Source organism: Lygodium microphyllum, chromosome 4 (assembly GCF_053477565.2).
Source record: "Lygodium microphyllum isolate KBCC chromosome 4, Lygodium_microphyllum_v1.1.10, whole genome shotgun sequence".
Lineage (NCBI taxonomy): Eukaryota > Viridiplantae > Streptophyta > Polypodiopsida > Schizaeales > Lygodiaceae > Lygodium > Lygodium microphyllum.
The window spans coordinates 92,934,535-92,961,361 of NC_141138.1; the positions used below are offsets into that span (position 1 = coordinate 92,934,535).

Below are 26,827 nucleotides of genomic sequence, written 5' to 3' on the forward strand. Positions count from 1 at the left end.
AGGTACTAGAGCCTGTTGCTTTGTGATCAAGAGAGTGGGAGATTTTTGGCAGTCTCACAGGTGACACATCTACAAGGCCTGCCACCTGATCTTCACTGGTAACTCAGTGAGAGCCTTTCGATATATGCCATTTTAGTGGAGAGCTGGTCATTCATCATCCACTCCCTCAAAGATCCTTGGAAGCAACTTCAAGGGAGCTTTAAACATCCATGATAAATATGGTACTAATTGGTACCTTAAGAGTTTATAAGGTACAGTATGTTATTAGTACGAAATAAAAAATTGCCTTGGTTATTTTGGACTACAGATGATAGTGCACATGTTTAGAGCTAAAATAGCAATGTCACTTAAGTACCATGCCTTATATGCACATGGTTATTTTTGGTACGGATATGTACCATATGCTACGGTACAAATCATATGGAACGAACCAGTCCGTATGTAATACAAATACAACTATGGTTCCCAGCATTGGAATCATGCAAAAGAGACCTTGAAGCTTTGGCAGCAGTTCCTTCAGACTTGGGGTTGCCATAACCTGTACTTTACCCTACAAGACAGCAAACCCCAGTTGTGTAGCACTGCTCCACCACGGCTTCTCACTCCCATCACCAGCAAACCACCCTGAAAGGCCTTGGGTATATGTTTCATTTGTATTGAGCTTCGTTTCTACTTTTTTTTAATGAAACAAAGACATTTGAATGTTCAAAATACAATTTTGGAACTCAACCCCATGTTCAAGGAACAATTGCAGAACATGCTCCTTTATTCAATAGGGTTGACACTTCGAAGTCCTCATTCTAAAACCTCAATAACTCTCCCCTTTTGTTTGAATCTGCACCTTCAAATCTTGGTACCATTGGTACTAACTAGTTAATCTCAGTCGAACATGTCTACAATTGATACCTACTGAACAAATGTTATACTCGAACTGAATCTTTCAGCATTTTTTTAACATACCCAAAATCTGCTCAAAACAGGAACAAGTACACCACCCACTTACTTTTTCTTCCATTCCCAAACCTTAGCTACAAACTCGTCCCGACTAAGTTCTAATCTTTTGACACCTTGAGATGCCAGCATTTTCTCCACAACCAGCTGCACAATTTAACAAATATCAGTCAAAGTCATCAACCAATAAACCATAGAATATAATTCTTTTTAGTACAGAGATACCTTTACTCAAACAATCCCAGATATGAGAGCAACCAGCCAGCACTCAATCCCACTACAAAGAAAATCAGTGTCTCAGCTGCAGCAGCCAGTCTTAAGGTAGGTTGAACTATCTTCCTATATTAAGAGTGCAGGCGGCAGAGAAAAGTTGATGCTGTGGAGGATAAAAGGTGCTGCAGGAGTTTGGTAAGACTTGAAAGGGGGGAGACATGCAGCACACATGTACTTTGCCGCTGCAGAAGTTTGGTAAGATTTGAAAGGTAGGAGACATGCAGCACACATGTACTTTGCCTACTCAGCCTTGTACCCACGTCAAGCAGACAAGCCTTTAGATATTTTTGCAAGGATCGATTCATAACCCACACCAAGATTTCATTTTCTATTTGCATATGTGAGAGAGAAATGAAATGAAATGAAATGATATGTTAACATCTACAAAAGACCAAAATGACCTATGAGACCATGAGTTACAATCATGTGTATGAGAGAGAGAGAGAGAGAGAGAGAGAGAGAGAAGAAAGAAAAAGACCTATGAGACCTATGACACCTGAGTTTGTGATACATGTACAGATGTAATCTCAACATGAAGTATTTAAAAGATTAGATGCATACAATAAGAAAGTACAAAGTGTCAACCAAAAGGAGTAACCATACCTGTGTTGCAATCCCAGCATGATCTGTGCCAGGAACCCACAATGTTGGCCTTCCTCTCATGCGCCAATGACGTATCATTATGTCCTAAAAAAATCGAGCACAATGAATTGTTTCAAATAGATTAAAAGTGCTCAAGTACACATTGTACAAACAGCAAACAACAGGGATAAGGAACCATGACTAAAGCAAGCAAAATAGAAACATGAAATAGAGGCCACAAAAATAAGTAAATCTCCCAATAAACTATTTAATGCCTATGACAGTATAGCGCTGAGTATGACACACTGATATCCCTGTTGAAAAATAAAGCTAGAGTTCTTTTCTAACAGCCTGATTCAAGTCAGAAACCATCATATTTGATTCCCTGCTCCACCTGCAATAACAGTGAACAAACGTACGCAACTTAAATAGTTGCAAGATGTGGAACAGCAATTTGCTGCAATAATTCCAGTAATAAGGCTGATAAGAAGACCTTATCAAGTTCCATACAAGCACTGAGTAGCTCCAACCAAAACTCATCAAGGTAAAGTACAACACTAAGGATGATCTACAAGGTCAACCTCCTCCATCCATTTACATCTATTAATATGTGAAACAATACCAAAACTTCACTAAGAAGCATGGAAACTTTATGTCTAACTCTTCATGCCCCAAGACCCACACTAGGATCTAGGCCTTTTGTTTTCCTCAAGAGCATGGAGATCCTTTATATGTTCACATTGTTGCAATTCTAACTTAACCAGCACGAAACATTGATCCAGTTAACTAGCTCTTCATGTGTAGCTAACATGCTAGGAGCACCAGATGCATTATGAAATATTCGTGTTTGTATACTTTGGAACATTGCAATAAGACTCTACATGGGAATTTGCATACCACCCACCACAGCAAGATACATTTTCCCATACATTCCAGGCATTCCTAGCCATATTTTCCTTCTGACCAGCACTATATAGAGCATTTGCATAACCAGCATTAATACCACAAGTTCCAAGCATAGTGGTTGCACACGTGCATTGCCAAACATGCTACTTTGTGCCCCAAGCATCATGCCAACATTAGGATTTTGTATTCTACTTACCATCCCCAAGTGCATTGGCCCTTGCATTCCATGCATAGATGACTGCATACCAAATACATTAGGTCCTTGCATCCCCATGGCTGAGGCATTACTGACCATTGCTTGGAAAATTGCTTGAAAAACCCAAACACCACCAAAGTACCTCCAATGACTTGGGTCCGCATGTATGCCTTGCTGTCCAAAATAAAAACATTGGATTGGCACTTCCAAGTTAGCCTTGTATATGCATCATTGCCCCACTAGCATCATTTCCTTATGCTCATTACCCACATTTGGAACATCACGCTACTACATCGGCTCTTCCTCTTGTACATCTTGCTATCCCAAAGTTCTTGAAGACAACTTCCTCTTCATGCCTTTGCTACCCTCCTTTGGGGAGTTCAAAAAAACACATAACCCAAGAATCATTTGCCAGCTGCATAAACATTTCAACTATTGTCCTTAGCTGATCCTTAAATTCGTCATTAAATTCCTCCTCTTGCTGGTCATCGACTTCAAGAAACCTAGAAGGATCCAGACTTTGCTCTACACCAACACTTTCAGCCCTAGTTGTCCATGTCCAGTAGACGGATTTTAAAGTGCCTAATTGTGACCGCTTGGGACCACTTTTTGGTAGTTGTAGGTGTTTTTTACTCTCTCTCTCTTTTTCTTTCGTAAAAGGTAATTGTATTAATTACGAAAAAAGGTACAAGATTACATGATTACATGATTACAAGAGACACGAGGGCCCTAGGCCAACGTGTGGGAAATCCCCGTACTAATGCACTAAAAAGGTTACACCAATCATGGCAACGACCCAGAGGCAATTGCCATATGCCAGGGATGCAAATCCTCCCGAGGGAGCAAGTCAGAGTGCCGAATGAGATCTAGCTGCCAATGCAAGAGCCCTTTAAGCCTGGCAATATGTCTCAGTACATTAGAGACCGAATCAAAGAGAAAAGCATTGCGCGTGGTCCAAATGTGCCAGCATCCCCAGTATCTAAAAAAGTGAAATAAGATCTTCATATGTAATTGTGGCGGTGTGGGGTACTTCGGGCGCACAAAAACCCAATCGAAAGGAGTTAGTGAGGACCCCACCACCGCGCGCCAGATTTGCGACAAGAGTAACCAGATATTCTTGGCGAGCGGGCAAGAAAGAAAACGATGTCGGGCCGATTCCGTAGTAGTGGTACAGAAGAAACAATTGCCATTCGAGATTCGACGCTTGGAAAGGGCCGAGGCAAGAGGAAGACCACCAATCATTACCCGCCAAAGAAAGACCTTGCATTTGAAAGGTGCCTTATTCAGCCAGCCCTCCATCAGCGTTGCCTGCCACCATGACAGCGATTTCCGCAGTCCTCAAACAGTATTAGCTTTCACACCCAGCCATTGGTGATCTTGAATGAGAAGATGATACACCTGATTAGTAGAGGCCTTTTCCATACTCAACCGGCCTGCAAGGTCCCAGTCCTGCCAAGGACGATCCACAGCCAGGGCAGGAAAGGGTTGCCTACCCTGAAGCTCCAACAAAAGCTTTTCCCATAAACCACGGTATCCGCGCGGGATCCTGAAAAGTCTCCTAGCAGTCCGAAATGATGCGAGGACATTGCGAGTGGCAAGGGTAGCATCCGCAATCGAAGTCACACCTAAACGGGCCATGCGGTTAAATCTCGGTCTGAGCTGATGTTTGTCTTCCCATGAAAGTAATCTGTATACTGCCAACAATTCCAGCTGAAAGGAGTTAGTCTGCAAGCGGTCCCCTACTGGATGCCAACGGGCCTTTTGGAGCACCACTTTCCAAGAGCCGACCAAGTGCAGTAATAAAGAGGAAGAGGGACTGGAAAATCGAGAGTCAGCATTAAGGACATGCCACCAGGAGGCCCGAAGCTGTGTGTTACCATGGCGTAGCCCGCTGTCCTCAAGAAAATAACGGGCTATGATGGTCCATGGGTGATGATCCACACACATGGCACGAAAAAGAGACCAACGAAGAGCCAGCATATGAGTTTCTGCATCCAAAATAGCGCCACCACCCATGCGTTTAGGGGTACATGTATGTGACCATGAAATCCATGAAATGCCTGCCTGCAGTGAATCCTTCTTCCATAGCATGAAACGAATGGGATGAGTGAGAGCCTTCAAAGTAGTAGGCGTCCACGGCAGCAATGGCAGGAAATACGTTAGCATTGGTAGCATAATTGTCTCAGCCACTTTAAGGCGCACATGGAATGGCCACGCTTGCGACTTCCAATACATAAACTTCACCGCCAGTTTTTGTGAAATCCACTCCAGTAGGTCCTTTGGCCGTACATCCACCCCCAACGGGTATCCAAGATGCCTGACAATGGATCCACGGGAAACCACCTGGCCCTGCCAGCCTAATGACTGTAAATCAGGCTCCGTGCAACTGAGAATGGCCGACTTAAAGGCATTGATGCGAAGACCAGAGGCCTGACCAAAGAGCGTCCAAACATCTAATGCCTTTCGAATGTTGTCCCTGTCTGCCCGCAAAATCATAAAGGTGTCATCAGCCAAAGATTGGCTAATGAAGTGCTACCCCAAAGGAAGAGACAATCCTGCCAGCTGAGCAGAAGCCGCCATTGAGGATAGCATTGAAAGGACCGGGTGAGTTGCCAGGGCAAAGAAGAGAGGACTCAAAGGGCAACCCTGTCTGACCGAGCGTGCAAGGACAAATGGCTCTGTAACCCCACCATTGAGCATAACTCTTGAAGAAGCCGCAGCACTAATGGTGTAGATCAATTGGGACATCCGGGTACCAAAGCCCATAGCAGACATGAGATCTGCAATGAAAGACCAGTCCACATAGTCAAACGCCTTTTCCAAGTCCAATTGAATCAATACCACTTCCTGACTGGAGTGCCGCGCATAGTCAATAGCCATTTGCACATTCAAGATATTATGCAGAATGTTGCGGCCCTTGATGAAACCATATTGGAGAGGATGCACAATAGCTGGAAGGTGCTTGTGAAGCCGATTCGCCAGCACTTTGGAGAAGATTTTATACATCGAGCCCATCAAAGAAATTGGTCTCCAGTGTTGCAGCTTTGACGGCGAAGGGACCTTGGGAATCAGTTTGATAAGGCCTTCTTTCCATGAGGAAGGCATGACCCCTGTTTCCCAAACCTGCTGACACATGACCGCCAATGGCTTCACCAACTACGTGGCCGAGTTCTTAAAGAATTCGTTAGTGAGACCATCCCAACCAGGACTTTTATCCTTAGGCAGGTGCAACAAAACATCCATAACCTCCTCCTCGCAAATATCCGCCTCCAAAGTGATACTCTCTCTCTCTCTCTCTCTCTCTCTCTCTCTCTCTCTCTCTCTGTGTGTGTGTGTGTGTGTGTGTGTGTGTGTGTGTGTAGCAATATATCTCTTCCACTAATTTCAAATTCAAATTTCAAGCTCTCTCACACACTCTCTCCTCAAGCCCTCTACCCCCTACTCCCTCAAGCTCTCCTTTGCCCTCCCTCCGCTCTCAAGCTCTCCATTCTCTCTATCCTCAAGCTCTACATATGTAAACTCCTAGTGAAAAGACACTAATTGTTTGAAGTGTATCGTTTTGAGTCCCAACATTAGGTGTATGCATTAAAATTATACGTACAATTATTTTTTCATTGGACATAGCATCAAACATACGTTTAAGATTTATTAGCCCAATTAGTACCGTACAATTGTCAAGCGGTACTAATCAGACAACATTTGACATGACAACCATGTTTTCCACTTGCTACCCATGTTGAGTGCCTTATCCAAGATCAGAATTGCATTTTCTCCTTCACTTCTACTCATGGAAGAAATGAATCGGCAAAACAATGCATCCAGTAAGTCTTCCAGTGCTTTGCGTACTAGGGGCAGATCACAACAGAAAGGAAAATTTGATAGCGAGGGATGCAGTAAATCACGTGGCAAGGATGTTGAATGCCATCATTGTGGCAAGAAGGGTCACTTTAAATGTGACTGCTACAAATGGAAGAAAGAGAAAGGAAAGGACATAGTATCTAAGAAAATGGAACAAGATCTTCATATGCAACTATGCCGGTGCGGGGTATTTTGGGCGTACAAAAACCCAATCGAAAGGGTCAACGAGAAACCAACCACCGCTTGCCAAACCGCTGACAAAAGCGACCAGATATGCTTTGCGAGAGGGCAAGATATAAATCGATGACGGGCCGTTTCCACCGTGGTGGTGCAGAAGAAACAATTGCCGTTAGAGATTCGACGCTTGGAAAGGGCCGAGGCAAGAGGAAGACCACCAATCATCACCCTCTAAAGAAAGACCTTGCATTTGAAAGGTGTCTTGCTCACCCAACCCTCCATCACAGTTGCCTTCCACCATGACTGAGATTTCCGCAACCCCTATACGATATTGGCTTTAGTGACTAGCCATTGATGATCTTTAATGAGAAGATGGTACACCTGGTTAGCCGAGGCCTTTTCCAAATTCAACCGGCCTGCCAAGACCCAGTCCTGCCAAGGGCAATCCACAGCAAGGGCAGGAAAGGGTTGCCTGCTCTAGAGGACTAACAAAAGCTATTCCCACAAATCATGGTATCCCCGAGGGATTCGAAAAAGCCACCTGGCAGTGCGAAACGATATGATTACATTACGACTGGCAAGGGTGGCATCTCCAACAGAAGTCAAGCCCAATCGGGCCATGCGGTTAAATTTTGGCTTGAGCTCCTGTTTGCCTTCCCATGAAAGTAATCTCAAGGCTACCAACAATTCCAATTGAAAAGAGTTAGTATGTAAACGGGCCTCCGCTGGATGCCAACGCACCTTCTGGAGAACCAATTGCCAAGAGCCGACCAAGTGAACAAGCAGGGATGAAGGACTCGAAAACCGAGAGTCCACATTAAGAACATGCCACCAGGAACTTCGAATTTGTGTATTACCATGCAGAAGCCCGCAGTCCTCAAGAAAATAACAGGCTATCACGGCCCACGGGTGATGCTCCACACACATGGCACGAAAAAGAGACCAACGAAGGGCCAACATATGAGTTTCAGCATCCAAAATGGCCCCCCCACCCAGGCGTTTGGGAGTACATGTATGCGACCACAAAATCCACGAAATACCTGCCTGCAATGAATCCTTCTTCCATAACATGAAACGAATGGGCCGCGTGAGAGCATTCAAAGTGGTAGGAGTCCAAGGCAGCAATGGCAAGAAATATGTGAGCATTGGCAGCATAATTATCTAGGCCACTTTGAGGCGAACATGGAAGGGCCAAGCTTGCGACTTCCAATACAGAAACTTCGCTGCCAATTTCTGTGAAATCCACTGTAGTAGTTGTTTTGGCCGAACATCAACACCCAAAGGGTACCCAAGATGCCTGACAATGGAACCACGGAGATTAACCTCGCCCTGCCAGCCCAGTGACTGTAAATCGGACTCCGTGCAACTGAGAATGGCTGATTTGGAAGTATTGATACGAAGACCAGAAGCCTGGCCAAAGAGCGTCCAGACATCTAATGCTTTGCGAATATTGTCCTTGTCCGCACGTAAAATTATAAAGCTGTCATCAGCCAAAGATTGACTAATCAAGTGCTAACCAAAAGGAAGAGACAATCCGGCCAATTGAGCAGAAGCTGCCATGGAGGATAACATCGAAAGAACTGGATGAGTCGCCAGGGCAAAGAAGAGAGGACTCAGCGGACAACCTTGTCTCACAGAGCGTGCAAGGACAAAGGGCTCTGTAACACCACCATTTAGCATAACTCGCGAAGAAGCCGCAGCACTAATGGTGTAGATCAAGTGGGACATCCGAGTGCCAAAGCCCATGGTAGACATAAGTTATACAATGAAAGACCAGTCTAAATAGTCAAAAGCCTTTTCCAGATCCAATTGGACCAATACCACTTCCTGACTAGAGTGCCTTGCATAGTCAATAGCCATTTGCACATTTAAGATATTATGCAGAATGATGCGGCCCTTGATGAAACCATATTGAAGAGGATGCACAACGGTCAGAAGATGCTTGTGGAGCCGATTCACCAGTACTTTGGAAAAGATTTTATACATCGAACCCATCAAAGAGATTGGTCTCCAATGTTGCAACAGTGACGGCGAAGGAACCTTTGGAAGCAATTTAATAAGCCCTTCTTTCCATGAGGAAGGCATGAACCCCGTTTCCCAAACCTGCTGAAACATAGCCGTCAATGGCTTCACTAGTCGGGTAGCAGAACTCTCAAAGAATTTATTGGTGAGACCATCCCAACCCGGACTTTTATCCTTAGGCAGGTGCAACAAAGCATCCATAACCTCCTCCTCACAGATATATGTCTCCAAAGTGGTTTGCATATCAAGTGGAACCTGATGCCGGACCAGATCATAGAAGACTGAACGTGCATGCGCAACCTGATCAAAAGGTGCCTGAGAAGAACCAAGAAGATCTAGAAAATAATTCCTGCACATATTGACAATGGTCTGAGGGTCAGTGACCATTTGACCTTCTGAATTCTGGGGTCTAGTCATATTTTCTCGAGCAGGAGAGGCATGCAAAGCGCGAAAGAACTTATGAGTTTGACAAGCACTATCTTGCAAATTCTCAGTCAAATTTTGCAATTTGGCCTTCTGATAAGATTTCAACTGAAACTCTTTAATAAGGTTAGCCAAACGCATTACCAGTGATGACAGCAGAAATTCATCATCTCGAGTGTCCACCAGCAGTGAGCAAACCAAAGCCAGTAAGTCCTCCGCTGCGTGTCGACGCCGCCGACAAAGAGAGGCATGGTGGATCCCATACTGCCGAGCAATCCGCTGCACATTAGAGAGCAATCGTTCAAAGGAAGCAGTGCCCTCCGAGGTGAAGTCCAATAAGAATCTATCAATCACTTGCTGTAAATAACCTCGAAAGAGTAAATGCTTCAAAAAAGAGGAGTTGAAACGTAAAGGGAGTCTATCTAGCAATTTCATAAAAGGTGCAATGGGTTGTCCAAGCATCTCAAGCTAGAGAGGGAAATGGTCCGACAAGACATATTGCTGCAAGACTATCATTTCCAACATCTCAGGAAGAAAATCATCATTCTGCATAATGTACATGCGGTCCAACCGCGACCATGTAGTTGCATACTGCGCCGAGTGGAAAGTAAACCCTGTAGCAGAAGGGTGTAGCCAGGACCATAGGTCTTGCTTAAGTACAGCAAGAGCAAACTCATGCCATACCCGACTTTCCGGAGCGTCCCATCACCAAATGCCCTGAAGTGGACTGCGAAGAATCAACACACATATTGAAATCTCCCATCAAAAAACCTCGTCTGCCAAGTGACAAGGAGGTCTTCAAGGTATTCCAAAGATCCCGGCGGGATAAAGGGTCATTCGGAGCATATAGGCCTAGCAACCATAAGATCTCTCCTTCAAATAAAACTTCACCACAAAGCGGCCATGTACATCATTTTTAATAAGAACCGGCTGATATTTCTCATGTACAATCATAAGTACACCAGAATAATGCCCGGCATGTGTCCCTGCATAAAACAAGCGAAACCCATGGCAATCCACAACTTTTCCAACTTCATTGTTACTCTTGTGCTCTATCGCACACAAGACATCCCATTGATTCTCATGCAATATAGTCCACATGGCATGTTGTTTATGGCGAGAACAAATGCCTCGCACATTCCACGTGGCTATCTTCATGTGTATTCAAAGAGAAGATCGGGAACAAAGCACCACTTGCCTCGATTTAACCTTTTTTGCTAGAATATCAAGGACACCCTCATCCAAAAAATCAGCTAACATAGCAAAAGAGTTCTGACGGCCAGCTTTAGAGGTAGACGGAATATCCACTGTCTTGGGGATGGAACGGGGATAGCGACGATCCCATGGTGTAATCACATTCCCTCGAGAATCAAAAGCCAACTTAGCGGGTGGGCCCTTTGGACCGTCGGTATAGACTGTCCTAGTAGACTGATTACGAGGAGCAGAAAAAAGCATAGTACGCGCAGCATGCTCGGAAGACAACATTTCTTTCCTGCGCATATACGTGTACATGGAATCTTGTGAAACATTAGCCCCAGTAGCCGCTGGGCCAGCATCAACCTTTTTACCTTTTTAGGACATGCCTCTATCCAGTCAGTGCCACGGGAATCCAAACCTGAAACCGGTTGTTTACCTTTATCCAGAACTTTAGGTGGCTGGGTTGCATCCTGTGATGGAGCATCAAGCACCATGTCTTCCATAGGCAGCACAAGATGCTCAGCATCTGAAGACAGTTGCTTCTCTAGGCATTTGGCCATAAAATGCCCCAATTTTCCACACGAAAAGCAGTGTCCTGCAAAGTTGCCCCATTTCAAATGAAAGTGCAAACGATGAATGCCAGAGCAATTAATACGAAACCAAGCAGGCCTTTTCCTAGCAGTGTCCCATAACATACATAAACGGTTGCGATTCATGCCCCTTAGGCTCGGGGGGACAAGCACAATTCCCACAGTGGCCATGGCATCCTTTAACAAAGACCAATAGACAGCCGCACATTGAAGCAGGCGCTGAAAGTCTGCCATCGGGCGCCATGGCACAACATGGACCAAACGGCGATCAAAGAACAATGGCAGTTTAGATATAAGATCAGCCCGATGCTTTTCAAATTTCAACAACACCTCATAGAAGCCTCGTGGCCCAACAAAAATCTCCTTAACACACTCCGCCTATAGTAAATGGTGCAGCCACTAGCGAATATGGGAAAGCACTGGAATCCTGCCAGTGAAGAAGAGAATAACCGCCCGGTCATAAAACACCGAAAAAGAACGCAAGACAGTTTTCGGGTCCACCGTGGCTTCCAGAACAACTTCAATTCCAGAGTCCGAAAAAGCTTCATGATTATGTTAGATATACTCGCCACACAAAGTGTTGGCAAACTCCAGTCAATGTCCTGAGAATCCACAAAGTCAAAGGCAACCTGAGCATCAGAACATTCCTGATGATCCATTGTCTCTTCGGGCATATGCTTGGAGCGTTTGCCCGCAAGCTGAAAGTCACGAGCAGGAGGCATCTCCTCTATGCAAGGAACCATATCCTCCGGTTCCTCTATATGAGAATCCGGACCAAGGGCTGCCACCGTTTGGTCAATAAAAGCCATATCCAAGCCAACCATGCTTCTCTCTTCTGTCACAAAATACTAATTCGCGCTGAGGCGAAGAAGAAATCTATTTACCCTGCTCTGTCACACTTGATCTGTTACCTGAGCTGAGACGGGACGACGACAAAGGTGAAGGGGCAGGTTAGGAACTAGGCGTCTCTCTCTCTCTCTCTCTCTCTCCGTAAAAGGTAATTGTATTAATTACGAAAAAAGTACAAGTTTACTTGATTACAAGATACATGATGGCACTAAGCCATTATGTGAAACAGTTCTAGTTCTAAGAGTTACAAGGTCATGGCAAAGATGTAGAGGAAATTGCCATATGCCAGGGACGCAAGTCCTCCTGGGAAAGTAAGTCAGAATGCTGAAGAAGATCTATCTGCCAATACAAGAGACCCTTAAGCCTAGCAATATGCCGCTGAACATTACAGGCAGAATCAAAAAGAAAAGCATTCCGAATGGTCCAGTTATGCCACTAGCCCCAATATCGAAGAAAGTGAAACACGAGCTTCATATGTGGCTGTGCCGGTGTTGGGTATTTGGGCTGCACAAAGACCCAATCAAAGGGCCTTAGTGAGAAACCAACCACCGCTCTCCAAACGGCTGACAAGAACGACCATATTTTCTTAGCGATAGGGCAAGAAATAAATCGGTGACGGGCAGATTCGACGCTGGTGGTGCAAAAGAAATAGTTGCCATTGGATATTCGTCGCTTGGAAAGAGCCGAAGCAAGCGGAAGACCCCCAATCATCACCCTCCAAAGAAAGACCTTATATTTGAAGGGTGTCTTGTTCAGCCACCCTTCCATCACAGTTGCCCTCCACCATGACCGGGATTTACGCAATCCCCATAGAGCATTAGCTTTAGTGACCAGCCAGTGATGATCTTTAATCAGAAGATGATAGATCTGGTTAGCGGAAGCTTTGCCGAAACTCAGCCGGCCTTCAAAGTCCCAATCCTGCCAAGGACGATCCGAAGCAAGGGCAGGAAAGGGTTGTCTGCTCTGGAGCACCATCAAAAGCTGTTCCCATAAATGCCTGTATCCGCGAGGGATCCTAAAGATCCTCCTGGCTGTACGAAATGATATTAACACATTGCGACTGGCAAGGGTGGCATCCGCGACTGAAGTTAAGCCCAAACGTGCCATACGGTTGAATTGTGGTCGAAGCTCTTGTTTACCTTCCCATGAAAGTAACCACAAGACTGCCAGCAATTCCAGTTGAAAAGAATTAGCAGCTAAGCGATCCTCCGCCAGATGCCACTGAGCCTTCCGGAGGACCAGTTTCCAGGAACATACCAAATGGGCAAGCAGTGATGAAGAGGAACAACAGAATCGGAAACTAGCATTAAGAACATGCCACCACGAACTCTGGATTTGGGTATTGCCATGCCGAAGCCCATGCTCCTCAAGGAAATAATGGGCTATAACGACCCACGGATGATGATTTGAGCACATGGCGCGGAAAAGAGACCAACGGAGGGCCAGCATGTGAGTTTGGGCATCCAAAATAGCTCCTCCACCCATGCGTTTGGGGGTGCACGCATACGACCAAGAAATCCAGGAAATGCTTGCATGCAAGGAATCTGTCTTCCATAACATAAAACGAATAAACTGAGTCAGAGCATTCGGAGTAGTAGTAGTCCAGGGCAGCAAGGGCAAGAAATATGAGAGCATCGGCAACATAATTGTCTGGGCTACTTTGAGGCGAACATGGAATGGCCAAGCCTGAGACTTCCAATACAGGAACTTAGCCGCCAGTTTCTGAGAAGTCCACTGTAGAAGCTGCTTTGGGGGAACATCAACGCCCAAGGGGTAGCCAAGATGCCTGACAACGGAGCCACGAGGCACAACGATACCCTGCCAGTTCAATGACTGCAAATCCGACTCCGTGCAGCTGAGAATGGCTGATTTCAACGCATTGATGCGAAGGCCAGAAGCCTGACCAAAGAGAGCCCAAACATCCAATGCTTTGCGAAGGTTATCCTTATCCGCCCGCAGAATCATAAAACTATCATCAGCCAAGGATTGACTAATGAAATGTTGTCCAAAAGGAAGCGACAATCCAGCCAACTGAGAGGAAGCTGCCATATGAGATAACATCGAAAGAATTGGATGAGTCGCAAGGGCAAAGAAGAGAGGGCTCAATGGGCACCCCTGTCTGATAGAGCGGGCAAGGGCAAATGGCTCGGTAACGCCTCCATTTAACATGACTCGCGAAGACGCTGCTACACTGATGATGTAGATCAGTCGAGACATCCGATCACCAAATCCCATAGCAGACATAAGCTCTGCAACAAAAGACCAGTCCAGATAGTCGAAAGCCTTTTCCAGGTCCAATTGAATCAGTACGACCTCCTGATTAGAATGCCTTGCATAATCAATCGCCAGTTGCGCATTTAATACATTGTGCAGAATATTTCGGCCCTTAATGAAACCATATTGAAGAGGATGCACAATGGCAGGGAGATGCTTGTGGAGCCGATTCGCCATTACTTTGGGAAAGATTTTGTACATAGAACCCATTAAAGAAATTGGGCGCCAATGTTTCAACATAGACGGCGAAGGAACCTTTGGAAGCAATTTAATAAGTCCTTTCCATGAGGAAGGCATAATCCCCGTTTCCCACACCTGCTAAAGCAAAGCTGTCAATGGTTTCACCAATTGAGTAGCAAAAACCTCAAAGAACTCATTGGTGAGACCATCCCAGCCAGGACTTTTATCCTTGGGTAAGTGTAACAAAACATCCATAACCTCCGCCTCACAAATATCTGATTCCATAGTGGCTTGCATGTCCTGCGGAACCTGATTACGGACGAGGTCATAAAAAACTGAACGGGCCTGAGTAGTTTGGGCTGAAGGTGGAGAAGTGGAACCAAGAAGGTCGATGAAATAATTCCTACACATATGCACAATAGTCTGCAGATCAAGGACCAGGTGCCCTTCTGCATCCAGGAGTCGAGTCATATTCTCTCTAGCAGGAGAGGCATGGAGGGATCGAAAGAACTTATGAGTCTGACACGCATTATCTTGCAAAGTCTCCGTCAGATGCTGCAATTTGGCCTGTTGATACGATTTCAATTGAAACTCTTGAATAAGATGAGCCACCCGCATTGCCAGTGCTAGTAGAAATGCATCATCTGGAGTGTCCACCAACAGAGAACGGACCAAAGCCAGCAAGTCCTCCGCTACTTGCCGACGTTGTCGACAAAGAGAGGCATGATGGATTCCATACCGCCGAGCAACCCGCTGCACATTACAGAGCAATCGTTCAAACAAAGCAGTGCCCTGAGAGAAGTCCAAGAAGAATCTATCAATCAATTGCTGCATATAACCCTGAAAGATTGCATGCTTCAAATAAGATGAGTTAAAACGCAAAGGGAGCCTCTCCAGAAATCGCTTAAAAGGTGCAATGGGTTGTGCGAGCATCTCAAGCTGCAGAGGAAAATGGTCCGACAATGCATATTGCTACAACACTTTCATTTCAAGCATCTCAGGGAGGAAATCATCATTCTGCATGATGTATACGCGGTCCAGCCGCGACTATGTTGTTGCATACTGAGCGGAATGGACCAGAGATCTTGCTTAAGAACAGCAAGAGCCAACTCATGCCACCTACGGCTTTCCGGCGCGTCCATTACCGAATGCTCCGATGTGGACTGCAAAGAATCAACACACATATTGAAATCCCCCATGAAGAGGCCCCGTCTACCAAGTGACAAAGAAGTCTGCAAAGTATGCCAAAGCTCCCGGCACGATAAAGGATCATTCGGAGCATAGAGACCAAGTAACCATAAGATTTCTCCATCGAATAAAATTTCAATCACCACAAAGCGGCCATGCACATCATTTTTAATAAGAAGAGGTTGATATTTTTCGTGCACAATCATGAGCACACCAGAATAACGCATGGCATGTGTCCCTGCATAGAATAGACGAAAGCCATGGCAATCCACAACTTTTCCAGCTTCACCGTGACTCTTGTGTTCAACAGCACACAAGACATCCCACTGATTCTCATGCAATACAGTCCACATGGCATGTTGCTTATGGCGAGAACAGATTCCTCGCACATTCCACATGGCTATTTTCATGTGTTTTTTGTAAAAGAAAATCAAGTACGAGGCACAGCTTGCCTCGATTTGACCTTTTCTGCGAGAATGTCCAGGACTCCCTCATCCAAGAAATCAGCCAACACGGCAAAAGAGTTCTGCGGACCAGATTTGGAGGTAGACGGCATATCTGCGGGCTTGGGAATGGAGCGGGGATAACGACGATCCCACGGGGTAATGACGTTGCCTCTGGTATCAAAAGCCAGCTTAGCTGGTGGACCCTTTGGACGATCCGAATACACTCTCCGAGTGGGCTGAGGACAAGGGGCAGAGGAAGCCATCGCAGGAGAAGAGTGCTCCGACGGCAACATTTCTTTCCTGCGCATATAAGTACGCATGGAATCTTGTGACGCAGAAGGCACAGAATTCTCCATGCCAGCAACCACCCTGGTACCTTTTTTTGCGCATACTTCAATCCAATCTGTGCCACGGGAATCTAAACCCGAAACATGTTGTTTACCTTTATCCAGAGCTTTAGGTGGGTGAATAGCATCCTGCGACGGGACATCACATACTATATCTTCCATGGGTAGTGCAACATGCCCAGCATCTGAAGTGTGTTGCTGTTTTGGGCATTCGGCCATGAAATGCCCTAATTTTCCACAGGAAAAGCAATGTCCTGCAAAATTGCCCCATTTCAAACGAAAGTGTAAAGGATGCATGCCAGAGCAATTGAGACGTAACCACGCAGGCCTTTTCCTGGTAGTGTCCCATAACATACACAAGCGGTTACGATTCACTGCCCTTAAACTTGGAGGGACCAGAACAGTGCCCACAGCAGCCATGGCATCCTTCAACAATGGCCAATAAACAGCTGGGCAATTTTCCACCTCAACCCATACAGGGCACTCCCGTTGCAGCAGGCGCTGAAAATCTGCCATGGGGCGCCATGGTACAACATGGACCAAACGGCGATCAAAAAACAGGGGCAGTTTAGACAGAAGAGCAACACGGTGCATCTCAGATTTTAACAGCACCTCAAAAAAACCTCGGGGCCCCACAAAAATCTCTTCAACACATTCCCCTTGTAGCAGACTGTGCAGCCACTGGCGAATACGGGAAAGCTCGGGGATTCTACCAATGAAGAAGAGTATCACCGCGCGATCATAGAATACTGAAAAGGAGCACAAGACAGATTTAGGGTCAACAGTGGCTTCCAAAACATCTTCCGGTGCAGAGTCAGAAAAGACTTCCTGATTATGTTGAACATAATCGCCAAGTAGAGTGTTGGCAAACTCTAGCAAATGCTCCCAGTCAACATCCTGAGAGTCTGCAGAGTCCGAAGCAACCTGAGCATAGGAACGATCCTGATGATCCATTGACTCCTCCGAAGTGTGCTTGGTGCGTTTGCCTGCAGGCTGAAAGTCAGGAGCAGTGGGCATCTCTTCATTGCACGGAACCATATCGTCAGGTTCCTTGGTATCAGAGTCCGGACCAAGCGCTCCCACCGTTTGGTCTATAAAATCCAGGTCCAGGCCAGCCATGGTGTATCACTACGTATACCGGTCAAAGGCCAAACGAAGATCTCACGGGAGGCAGGAATGTGCAGGCCGCTCTCCCTCTTTCTCAGGCAAAACGGACCCGGCACTAGACTGATGAAGAAGCTTGGGAAGCGCGTGCGCAGAAACAAACGGCCGCACGTGCGCACGTCCACAGGCAGAGAGGGCCTCGTTCCCTTGCTGGTTCACACTCTCGCGCTCGCTATGTGGCAACCCGAATTGGGGCCTATTGTCACACCCTTGCTGTCAGGCATTGAGGATGACAGAATAGGATAGGGCGATGCAGATCACCACGCCGACGTCAGCAGGGACAGGAGACTAACGGACAGGCAGGACGCAACAGCGCAACCAGGGCGCAGACCCTGTGCCAGTGACCCGTCCGTCGCAGAGCAGGGCGACGTAAGCAAGAAGATCACACAGCAGAAAGACAGCAAGTCGCGGGCTAGGGTTGGGCGCGAGGACACGCGCAGAGCGAAACGATGGTCGAAGGCAACAGACGAGGGTTGGGCGCGATGACACGAGCAGGGAAAACGTTTGACGAAGGCAGCAGACACGTCCGCTAGACGAGGAAGCAGATCCGCCATCGCCCACACACCAGACTCCTCGCCATCACGATGGCGCTCTCTCTCTCTCTCTCTCTCTCTCTCTCTCTCTCTCTCTCTGTGTCTGTGTCTGTGTGCAGGTCCCGCACACCTACAAAATCAGGAAACCGCCAGGCTGCAGTAACAGGACTGCAGCGAGGCTCCTGTGCAGAACAGGACGGACGCGAGCAGGTGAACCCCTGACCAACCGGGCGTGTGAAAGCAGGCTTAAGTGTCTTCACTCTGACAATGGTAGGGAATATATGTCCAAGGCCTTTCAAGCATTTTGTGACAACAAAAGGATAAAGAGGAAGCTCACTGTCCCTCATCCACCCCAAAATGGAGTTACAGAGCGTATGAATCGGACCATACAGGATAAGGTTCGTACGATGTTGTCTCATGCTACATTAGCCTATGGTTTTTGGGCAGAGGTTGTTATGACAGCCGTACGCTTAATTAATCGATCACTGAACAGGTCTTCGGGGGGGAAGTTCCACAAGAAGCGTGGTCGGGCAAGCCACCTTCATATGCTCACCTGAAAGTGTTTGGCTACAAGGCTTTTGTGCACATTCGTAAAGAAAAACACAGGAAACTTGAGCCAAAGTCCTGTAAATGCATTTTCCTAGGATATAGTGACGGAATCCCGAGAAAAGGAAAGTAGTACGCAACAATGATGTTATCTTCCGAGAAGATTGCATGCATAAACAGCCCGAAAAGACTGAGGAGGTCCATAGGGTTGTATTCCAAGAATAAATACCTTTTGGACAACAAAATGTGCCCGCTCAACAGCAGCAAATACATGTTGTAAATGAACTTGTAAATGCAAAAAATAATGGTGGAAATGATCAGCCAGCTATTGCCCATGCTAATGAGCCACTACATGTGCACGAACAACCAGGATAGCAAGCTGTTAAAGCTGATTTGCAAGCTGAAATGCAAGGACAGCAAGCTAAAAATACTCAATAGCCAACAAACAATGATCATTGGGTTAGGAGATCGTCTAGGGCTACTACACAACCTGATAGATTCATTCCTGGTGCAAACAATGTGGCTGATTATGTCATGTTGACAGACTGTGGTAAACCGTCTTGCTTCAAGGAAGCAATAGATAGACAAGGCAGCAAGACATTGTATAAAGCCATGTTATCAAAAATGGAATCTCTTGAGAAAAATGGCACTTGGGACTTGGTGCAGTTGCCTAAAGGGCAGAAAACACTTCCATGCAAATGGGTTTACAAGATGAAGGTCACTTCTAGTTCCTCACCAAAGTACAAAGCAAGATTGGTTGCGAAGGGGTACAAGCAGGAACATGGAGTTGACTTCGATGAGATCTTCTCTCCTGTAGTCAAGATAACTACATTGAGAACCATTTTGGACTTGGTTGCAGCTAAAGATATGGAACTCATACAAATGGAAGTAAAGACTGGATTCTTACATGGTGATCTCCATGACAACATATATATGCAGCAGCCTGAAGGATTTGTGGAAAAAGGGAAAGAGAAGATGGTATGTAAACTGAAAAGGAGTTTGTATGGGCTGAAACAAGAACCAAGAGAATGGTATCATAAGTTTAATACATTTATGCAGTCTCAAGGTTTCCAAAGAAGTCAAGTAGATCATTGCTTGTACACCAAGAAGGCAGCAGATGGCAGCCTGATTATCTTGGTTCTGTATGTTGATGACATGTTGATTGCTGACAGGGACACTCATGCCTTGGACTCACTGAAGTGAAGTCTTCATGGCAACTTTGACATGAAGAAACTTGGTGATGCAAATCACATTCTTGGCATGCAAATACTCAGAGATAGGTCAAAAGGATTACTCTATCTATCTCAGCAGGAGTATATCTCCAAGGTTTTGCAACGTTTCAATATAGAGGAGGGAAAAACAATTGGGGTTCCATTGCCTCCATATGTGAAACTCGGTGCAGAGGACAGCCCTACATCTGATGACGAGACGACTGAAATGGCCAAGATACCATATGCTTCAACTGTTGGCAAATTTATGTATGCTATGGTTGCTACACATCTTGACATTGCCTTTGCACTGGGAGTGGTTAGCAGATACATGGCAAACCCTAGAAAAAAGCATTGGGGAGCAGTGAAAGGTATTATGAGATACCTCAAAGGCACAAAGGAGTTGTGCATCTGCTTTGGAAAGCAGAAGGCATCTATTGTTGGCTTTACAGATGCAGACTACGTTGGTCATGCGGATTGCAAAAAGTCCACTTCTAGGTATGTGTTTACCTTCACAGGAGGAGCAGTCTCTTGGATCTCCAGGCTACAAAAGTATGTTGCATTGTCTACTACAGAGACAGAGCATATGGCTGCCACTCAGGCATGCAAGGAGGCTTTATGGCTTTCACATTTGTGGGAGAGCTTGGCATTACAGAGTTATATGCTATCCATTGTGATAGTCCGAGTGCTATCATGCTGGCATGGAATCCCGTCTTTTATACAAAGACGAAGCGCATACAGGTAAAGTACCACTTCATTAGAGATGTACTTGACAGCAAGAGCATTGAGCTTGTCAAAGTGCATATTGATGATAATCTTGCAAACCTTCTCGCGAAGGGTCTTCCGGCAAAGCAATTTGCTCACTGCTGACAAATGATGGGAGTTGGATAGATATATTTATTTCAGCTTTGTACATACCTAGACTTAGCTGCTTCTTTTCTCCTCTTAAGGCACATTGCCTTTAGATGGGAGGTTGTTGGGAATAAAGGACCAATCGTGCCTTTTATATGTACACGGGTGTGAACACACCCTTAGCACGTTGTACTTTGGTACACTCTCAATTGTACCCACAAGTTGTGCTCACGATCTCTCTCAAATCCGCACTCTCTCTCTGTCTCTCGGTTGCTAGCAAGCACTGCGTGTCTCGATTCTCGCACCTCTAAGCTCAACACTTGGTACTACCATCATCATCAGTCTAATCTGGTGCCTTTGCTGATGTTGTGGCCTGCATGCACTGTGTCGCAACGCGTAGGGTTGAAGGTCACCACAAGGGTTTGGCAAGAGAAGAATGTATTGGGGTTTAAGAGCTTTTACTCCGGAGATGGTAGAGATAAGAGAAGGGTTAAAGGTTTCAAGCCAAGTTCTTGAAGATAAGAGACAATAGAGTGAAGGTAGATTTAGGGAGAGGAGTAGACGGAAGAGAAGGGGTTCGAAGAGATTGAAGATGTAGAAGAATACTCCCAAAAAGAATTAGGAAATATAGAAGAATACTAACAGAGATGAAGCCTGTCAGTTTCTTTCAACTTATGAGAAAATATAACTCTAATAGACAAAAACGTGTACAAAATAATACATTCCTTTATGCTGCTCAGATCGCCAATCTAATGTCTCCACTAGCGAGAAAGGGGAGTTAAATACCAAGACACCTGGCCAAAATTCAGCCAAATCACTCCTTCTTCATCTCCCACTTCGGAGTGCTGTTCACTGCCTGAAAACAGCGATCGCGCGTCGCGCGATTTCGCCAATCTTTCTTTTTACATAAAATCCTCTCAAATTGACTAAAAGCTACATACTTTCTTTTACATGTCATCCTAATCTAGAAGTTGTCTATAGTTTTATGGATTTTTACAAGAGATAATATCTAGAATAGCAAAAATTGACTAAAAACTTATCCAAAAAAATCTAATATTTTGAACCATGGATACTAACACTAATGCCTAAAGTGGCATTGGCTCTCTAAATCTAAAAGGAAGCCACACTCAGGATTTTTTTACACGGTGTGCATGTAGCGGCACGACATCCACCCCCTCCTAACCTACATATCCTCTTACATGTGCCAAAGTCTACAGATTTGCAGTGTCAGAAGAAGTATCTTCTGCCATGTCAATGTATTCATCTTCTGCCTCTTCTTCTTCCTCTATGTCTTCATGTTCTTAAATTATATTCAAGTCTTCTAGCTCATATGTTGAACTTTCTCTTCGTTTGAAGAGCTTGATTCTTTTTTCAGCTATGGGTATCTTCATGCTTGTTCTATCCAATTCAGCCAATGAATATGTGGCATTGTCATGAACGGCCTTTACCACATATGGGCCAAACCAACGCTTTACCGCTAAAGCACTATATTGATTGTCTAGGTTGCTGTCATAGACAAGCACCTAGTCATTTTCTTGAATTGCTCTTGGCCGAAGCCGATGTTACTTATTAAATATTCTTTTGTTCTTTAGTCTTGCTGTCTTTAGCTTCTCAATAGCTGCTTAAATATCTTCAGGCCTTCTTTCTAGCTGCCATATGCGCAAAGTCAGCAACTCTTCTCTACTGATGCCTTCCTCCCAAGGTAGAAGACTCCATGTGAGAATAGATTCTTCAATTGGCATAAATGGTTGTTGTCCATGCATAAGTTCAGCTGGCATATAGCCAGTCATTGTACTGTGAGTAGTCCGGTCAGCCCATAATGCAAAAGATAGCATTTTAGGCCATTCTTTGATCTTTCCTCTACAAGACTTTACTAGAGCTTTGAGAATAGGCTGGTGCCCTCTCTCACTTTTCCCATTGCCTTCAGGGTTGTAGGTTGATATAAAAGCCAACTTAATACCCAATTGAGCAAAGAAGTTGCATGCCTCATCAGCATCCAACTCTCCTCTATCTGCAGTTACTTTACCCACACAACCATATCTACAAAACACTTCTTCAAGCAAAAAACGACAAACAGTTTGAGTGGATTTGGTTGTTAAGGCTTTGCCCTCAACTTGATTGGTTAGATCCTCTCTTGCAAGCACTAACTATTGCATATTTCATATTCCTGTAGGCATGGTTACAAGATCAATAACCCATCTATAATGTATAGACAAGGGATAAGTTGGCTGTAACCCATCTCGATGCTTGACTATAGAATACATTTGACACACATAACATGTTTCAACAAAATATGCTATATCCCGATACATGTTTTGCCACCAATATTTTTCTTTGACTTTAATAAAGGTTCCCCATATGCCTCTATGTCCTGCCCACAAGCTTTTATGAAATTCCTTCATTATCTGTTGTTGCAACCTTTTGTTACCTACAACTCGGACAGGTGCTCCTTTCTTTTTCTTTGCATGCTTCCATAGATGTCCTTCTTTAAGAAAAAAACCATAAGCTTTCCTCTTAATATGCTTGAACTCCTCATCAGTCCAAGTCTCCTTCTTCATTGTGCTCAAATATTGGCCGATCTTCAGCCAAGCTCTTCAGCCAATCTTCTTCATAATCTTCGAGGAAATGAACTAGAACTTGAGCAATGCAATGAGCATGCTGGCTTCTAGTTGACCACCCTGTTGTTTTCAGCTTTGGACTAGTATATGCTGTAACTGAAAATGTATTTTCAGCAACCATGGAATGAAATTCAGCATGTATAGATTCTTGAGCTTCATCTTCTTCCATCAGCTCTTTTTCATTGTCATATCTTGCACGTGATAGCATGTCAGCAACTAGATTTGCATTTCCTGCAATATGCTTTAATTCGGGGTTGAGAGATTTAATATATGCAATCCATCTTAGCATAGCAATGTCGGGTGTAGAGCAGTTGGCAATCATGCCCAAGAGTGGAAGACAATCAGTTTCTACCACTACGGAAGCACCTATAAAGTATTCACCATCACACTTTAATGCTGTTACAACTCCCCACAATTCCCTTTTCACTTGTGCATACCTTCTTTGACGTTCATTGAGAACTTTTACTCCAAAACGAATTGCATACCTGTTACCTTCAAGATCCTCTTGGCCAACAGCCTATCCTATCCCAATGGGACTTGTATCCACAGTAAGGATGATGGGTTGACCATTTGAATAATCAGTCCTTTTGAGAGTGGGGGCTGAAATTAACAGCTTCTTTAATTTACGCATAGTGAGAGTATCCTCATTACCCCAAGAGAATCTTTAGCCTTTTCTTAATAATTGATAAAGATTTTCGGCTACATGAGCAAAATGTGGTATCCATATGAGATAGAATACGCATGCGCCAAGAAATCTCCTTACTTCTAAAGCATTTGTGCATTTTTCTTGCATTCTGCTGATGGCATCTATCTTGATTGGCGAAGGTTTGCATCCATAGGGGCCACATAGATGACCAACCACTAAGACTTCTTCTATCCCAAAAATCGACTTAGCTCCAAAAAGGGTAAGATGTACCTCTTCTAGCCTTATCAAAATCCTGTCATAATCATGAATATGGTTAACTACAAATGTCCTACAACCATCTTCGTCAAGCTCCTCATTCTTTTTATTGACTTCACATCCCTTGATAGGTACATCATCAAGAAATGGAAGAGTAAGTTGTGGAATAAAGTCCCTTAAGACTTTGTGCATGGCATTCATCATATGGACTACAGAGTTTGTTGCACCTTGTGGTAGAGTGAACATGTGGACCAATCCAAGAGATGTCTTCATTGTGGTAATGTCTCGGCTTTCTAATGAAAGCTGAAATTGGTCATATCCTGAATATAGGTCGCCCATAGAATAAATTGCTCTGCCTGCAAAAGCTTCAGCAAACTCATCAACAATTGGACCCGAACCAACATTTCAGATTGTGACATGATTGACAAACTGTAGATCTTGAATGAATCATAAAGATCTATTTTTCTTAGGCACATTAAACCATCAGTTTGAGTAAGGTGCTGAAGAAGGTTCCAAAATATTCATTCTGATCTTCTCATTTAGAAGTTCCAGTAATTTGGGCAAATGTGCCCTTCGAACACGAATAGATTTGAGGTTCCAAGGTACATGTGAAATTGTAAAAATGACCATAGGAGCCACAATATTTGGATCCACACAGCCTATTTCACTTGGCTGAAATACAAAAGCTTTTCCATGTTTCATTAGCATTTGCATAAAAGAGTGTTTTTCAACTGGCGAAAGGAAAGAATTTTCACCTATTTTGAGCTCTTTTATACTTTGAGATGTGAACTTGTGACCAATGTTGGAAGGATCACAAAGACTTGGCTGATTTATTGCCCTATCACCCAACCCTTCACTTTCAGGAGGCAGTGGGACTGCCACAGGCTTGACTTTCTTATCTACCGTCTTGTATTTTGTCTCCACTTGCGCTTCAACCTTGTTGAGCAAACCAATGTCTTCCTACTCAACAAATTCTTGAATTGTTTGATAACAATCCAATGTACATACTTCTATGGACTGATTTTCAACCTGATTTTCTGTATGAGCATCTGCATATATTTCAACCAATGTGTTAGTAGTAATCAAACCAAAAAAAATGCCCGAAATATTTTCATTTTCAACCATCATGTCATAAGTTTTTAGCTCCATTTTTACATGACATAAGTATTTTCTTTCAGCTTTAGTCATGGCTGGAAGAGACTTATAACAACCCATACTATTGGTTGTACATACATACAGATTTGCTAGAGACAGTTTCTGTAGAATAAGGAGATTCAATCTTTTTACATGACGCACTATCATAGCCTCCTTTTATAGCAATGGAGCCCGAAATCCCTTGAATTCTCGGGCATTAGAAGGCATAGGATAATCACGCAGTCGATCTCTGTTTCGATGATGGTTAGCACACACAGTAAGAAATTGGACAACTCGTTCATTATCCTTGCTTCGGATTCGAGCATAGAAAGAACCATCATCGAGAGCTTTTGTTTCCAAGCGGGCTTAAAAAATGTAAGGTTGCCCAAGAATGATAGGGTAACTACAAGAGTCTTGAACAAAAAAGTAAAAATTGTCTTTTATGTCTCCAATAGTTACCTACACATTAGGACATGCAGCATATAACTCTCCAGAAGAGTTGTTTGCAGCTCTCATTCGCCATCCTGGATCAACAAATATGGGCCATCCGCCACTTTCATAGAGACTCCTTGCCATGATGTTTATCTCCGAGCCATGGTCTAAGAGTGCAGTAAATGGTGTTTCTTTTTCTCCAATTTTGACGACTGTCTCCGTTGTTGCTCTTGCCCAATGCGTACGGGAGTAGTGACTGCTTAGAATGAACCGAGCCTCTTCCTTCTTATGCATGTGCTATAGATGACCTTTTTTAGAGGTGGGTTGCCCAACTAGTTTGGACCAGTCGACCATTACATTTTCAGCTTTCACTTCTTTAATTTATGCATTCATGCTTTCTTTATCTTCAGCTTCATTTGCTGCAATTAATTCTTTAACTGCTTCAAGATGAATTCCTTGTGAAGTTAGCTTTTCTTCATCCTGCACAAAAACTCAAAGAACTTGCAAAAAAGCATGCACTGTTTCTTCAGCTTCATTACCAACATATTATCTTTTCCTTTTGATTACATTAATAATTACATCATAGAATTCACGTTTGGTAATTTCAAGAATTTCCCCTAAGGTAAATTCAATTTTGCTTCCTAGAATTCGTTCTTCTAGGACTCGTTTGAGATAGGTTGCAGATTCTATGTCAGATTGCAATTTATAGCCTGGCTGCTTGCCTTTCTTCTTTCCTTCGGTCTTCTTTGTTTGTGGTGCATCTTCCATCTCTTGATCAGGGGTTATATTTTCAGCAAGCTTTAGTTGTTCAGGCGTTCTTTTAGTTACCCGTTTTGTAGGGCCAGAAGAGGAAGGCCCTGGTTCATCTTCTCTTCTTCTATTTTCTTCAATCAAGACTTCTTTATGATTGACGTCAGCCAAATGTGCAAAGGCGGAAAAAGAATCTACCGGTTCTTTCCAACCACTTATTCTTCGAATGC

The 26,827-nt window shown here is 44.4% G+C and overlaps 1 protein-coding gene across 2 annotated transcripts in view; it reads right to left on the bottom strand.

Moving 5' to 3' along the window:
* EMB2247 (protein EMBRYO DEFECTIVE 2247) overlaps positions 1–26,827 on the bottom strand; it is a 153,714-nt gene that overhangs the window by 91,568 nt on the left and 35,319 nt on the right. For both annotated transcript variants that reach the window (XM_087676233.1, XM_087676232.1), the window contains exons 4-5: positions 1,828–1,911; positions 1,004–1,098 (exon numbers count right to left, since the gene is read on the bottom strand). In XM_087676233.1, coding sequence (XP_087532359.1) covers positions 1,004–1,098; positions 1,828–1,911 — 179 coding nt within the window. The remainder of the gene's footprint in view (positions 1–1,003; positions 1,099–1,827; positions 1,912–26,827) is intronic.